Source organism: Bactrocera latifrons, unplaced genomic scaffold (genome assembly GCF_001853355.1).
Source record: "Bactrocera latifrons isolate USDA-ARS-PBARC rearing strain unplaced genomic scaffold, ASM185335v1 scaffold_63, whole genome shotgun sequence".
Lineage (NCBI taxonomy): Eukaryota > Metazoa > Arthropoda > Insecta > Diptera > Tephritidae > Bactrocera > Bactrocera latifrons.
This window is the reverse complement of record NW_017537301.1, coordinates 379866-383457: the sequence shown is the minus strand read 5'-3', so window position 1 is coordinate 383457 and position 3592 is coordinate 379866. Positions and strand designations below refer to the sequence as shown.

Here is a 3592-nt window from a genome sequence, read left to right as displayed (position 1 = left end):
TGTTTGTTTTTTGTAGAGAAATGGATTGACCCTTTTCTGTTTTTTTGTTAAAAGTAAAAAGCGAATTATAGATTTTTTAGTTTTTTTCGAATTTATTTTGATTGTATTTCTAAGTATTTATAAATATTTCATTTATTCGTATATATAAATATATATTATAATCAGAATATAGTCACAATATATGTACATACATATATGATATAAATACAATATATAATACATATTATTTAAAAAATTATTTACTAATTCGTTGTTACATATTTACATTAACAATAAAATAATATAATTACTATTTATATTAATAAAGAATTTTCACATAATTTCACAAATAAATTATATTAAATAAAATTCAGTCCCTAAGCACTTGTCATTATGCGGCTCCTAGTAAACTTTATTGCTTATATTTTTCGAATTTTTTAGTAACCTGTATGTGCAAAGAAATCTGAGTATTTTATACTACAACTGGTGAGTTAGAAGGTTCGTTCTTTTAGAAAAATAAAAGAAAACAAATTAAGGTTACGTTCTTCTGGGCATTTATTAGTTGGAAGCGTTTGCATGCAATTAATGTTGCATTAACACACGAAGAGTATATACATATATAAAATTTCCATATTTTACAAGCAGACGTAGTGCGTACAATAAATATTTTAAGCTTATAATATATGATGATATACATTTTTTATAAAAAAAAATATTTTTTTATTGAAATTGTTCAATTGTATTATACCTTTTTTCAATAACATTGGAATCTTTGCTCTTTTGGCTGCTTAAAACTAAATTTATAAATCGCTATTTATATATATATATATATRYAYRCACACACACACACACACATACATACACGAATAAGTTAAATACCAGTAAATAGTTAGTTTAATTTGCAATTAAAAACTAATTATTTTTGCATGACATAACACTGCAATCCTTTCACACATTAGTTACTTGGTTGTTTAAATAAAATAATTAAAAGATTTCCTACTTATCAGCTAATTAATCAATAAACTATTTAATAAGCATGTGGGGTCAACAATTTTTCCAATAAAGTACTTAATAAGTGTTAATTTTTAATATAACGACGACACTTCGCGAGTGGACGAAGCAGCCGTTAGGCCTAAATGTCATCGAAACCTTTCCATCACATCTTACATATAACCAACAGTTTAAGCTAAGCGTCCACCAGGTCATTGGTAACGCCACTCCTTCGGCAACACCATATCCTTAATGGCATACAAAAATCGCGCATACCAATGTATACCCTTCGTTCGCGTCGTCGCAGACACTGTCGAATTGCCAGCGACACTCTTCGCTTGCACCGACGTTACATCATTGCTGTCGGGAAGCCACGCACGCATAGAYGCCAACAGACGCATGGGCGCTAAGCCCCAATGTGCCAACTTTTGGCTATTCACCACCGCATAGCAAGAAGCTGTCACCGAATCGACGACTATTGTACCGGTGCGTGTGAGTGGCGCYACCACACCCGGTCGATGCGCTACCTTCAAACGCTGCACCCGCTGTGGACTCAAACGGCCATATTGATCGTGCACCAGCACATAATCATTGTCCTGCACACGATCGGCGAACATATACTCCAGTCGATGTTCGGTCGGATGCCAAACTAATACTAAATGTGCCGGCGTCACAGTCAACGTGGCGCCACCAACTGTATGTATCTGCACAAAATTCTCCACTTGCTCCAAATTGCGATCCAAGAAGAGTATCACCTCGCTGTAGACGGGTTGACCCGCCGCATCCATAGTGAGCACACGTTCGCCGATATTCAAGTCGCGCAACATTTTGCGTTGTCCATTCTCGAGTAGTACGCTGCTGTCGGCCGCAAAGCAACCGCTCACGTGTGGTAGCTGCTGTGAATCTGCAAGGGATGGAGAAAATGGTGAAATTAGTATTTGTAGGTACAGTTGCATGCTTGTAAGTGCATATATKATTAATATTGCTTGGTGTTGCTCAAAATCGTATTACTTCACGCTGCGTGTGGATTAGCCACAATTCGTGTGCGCAGCTAAGCAGCCACGAGTCACACGAGTCAGCTCGTAGTATTATAATTTTCCTAATCCCAGCTAAGCTCACGTTCTATTTTCTAGCCCCTATAAGTTAATCCTACTGAATATTTGTTAGTGTAAGTGTATGTTTGCAGATTGTTGGGTGCGTGTTGGCTTGGAATTACCAAACTAACTAAGCACCGTCAGCATCTAATCCAATTTCTTGCAATAAATAGACGTGTGTGTAGCATCCAAAGGCAAGAAAGTTTGTAAGACAAGTCGAGATTAGTTTTCGTAAAGATGATTTGCTTCCTTTCATAGAGAAAGCGCTCAATATTTGATGTTATTTTAAGTAAACAGAAAATTTCTTAAGATAACATGGATAGTAARTGCTAATTGGATTTAGACTTAGCTAGTTGAAGTCGAAATATTGTGCCGGAATTCTTTGCGTTGCAGATTTTAGAAGAATTAGCGATTTGCGCCTAAAAGATGCTAAAAATGGTATGTTAACTAAATTTCAAGCTATGTTGTTGAGAAAACATATTTGCTGTAAATAACAAAAAATAGGCCGAAACCAGGACCAAGTTAGCCAATGCGGAAAACCATAAATAGCAACCAATATGAATCTATAAGTATGATTGTGTGTGAAACAACTTTGGAGCCTGTACACACGCCCTATATACATTCATACATATATTTTACAAGAATGACAACAACAATGTACATATAAAAGTAGACAACGCATGCTTCAAGCCACAGTTACAAGCCGAGTATGAGTATGAAGCGTAGAGCCGTTTGAAAGGTCATAAATTAATAAGCCATTAAAATGCCTGAAATTATCTTTGCGCGTTTTTGTTGTTGTTGTTGTTGTTGTTGTTGTTGCTATGTACCGGGTGTATACCATATGGACATGGTGGTGTGCTCTGTCTCTGGCGTTTTATCTTTACTGCTGGTAAGACTAAACTGATAAATTATTACAAAACAGAAAACAACAACAATAACAATAACAACTTACAACAAAGAAGAAAAATGTACGCAACACAGATTCAGCATTCGAGAATGGTCATAACAAGCAACAGACACGCATACATATATTTCTGTAGACCAGCCGATGTTTGTTAGCATTTACATAGGTACATATATATGTATGCATATATACTTTATATGTAAATATACATAGGTGTGCATAAAAGTGGCGCGCTTGTGGGCAAGTATGCAGCATATAGCAGCAGCCGTGGCAGCAACTTGTAGCTACTTGCCGCTCATGCCTCGCCATTATAGTCGAAATTGGTGTTAGTTAATAATAATGGTGTTGCTGTTGTTGCTATTGTAGTTGCCGCTTGACGCAACATCAAAGTCGCTACTTTGTATTGGCCCTTTGCTGCGCTATTGTWGTTGCAACTAGCTCTGGCAAAGTGGCATTTTGCTGTCAAAGCGCAKCATACACTYACAGGAACGCATGTGGGTGATCTTGTGAATGAATGTATGTGTGCGGCYATTTGTTGCACTTGCAAAATTGTATTTTTCAACGCTTTGTTCGACTTGCAAAATGCGTTGCGCGTGAGTCAAACGTGATTGTTAGTATAATCTGC

The 3592-nt window shown here is 36.4% G+C and overlaps 1 protein-coding gene across 1 annotated transcript in view; it reads right to left on the bottom strand.

Annotated features, from left to right (window-relative positions):
- Window positions 1-710: 710 nt before the first annotated feature.
- LOC108975231 (protein hedgehog) overlaps window positions 711-3592 on the bottom strand; it is a 36869-nt gene continuing 33987 nt past the window's right edge. Inside the window, exon 3 of the mRNA XM_018943579.1 lies at window positions 711-1873. Coding sequence (XP_018799124.1) covers window positions 1182-1873 — 692 coding nt within the window. The 3' untranslated portion in view covers window positions 711-1181. The remainder of the gene's footprint in view (window positions 1874-3592) is intronic.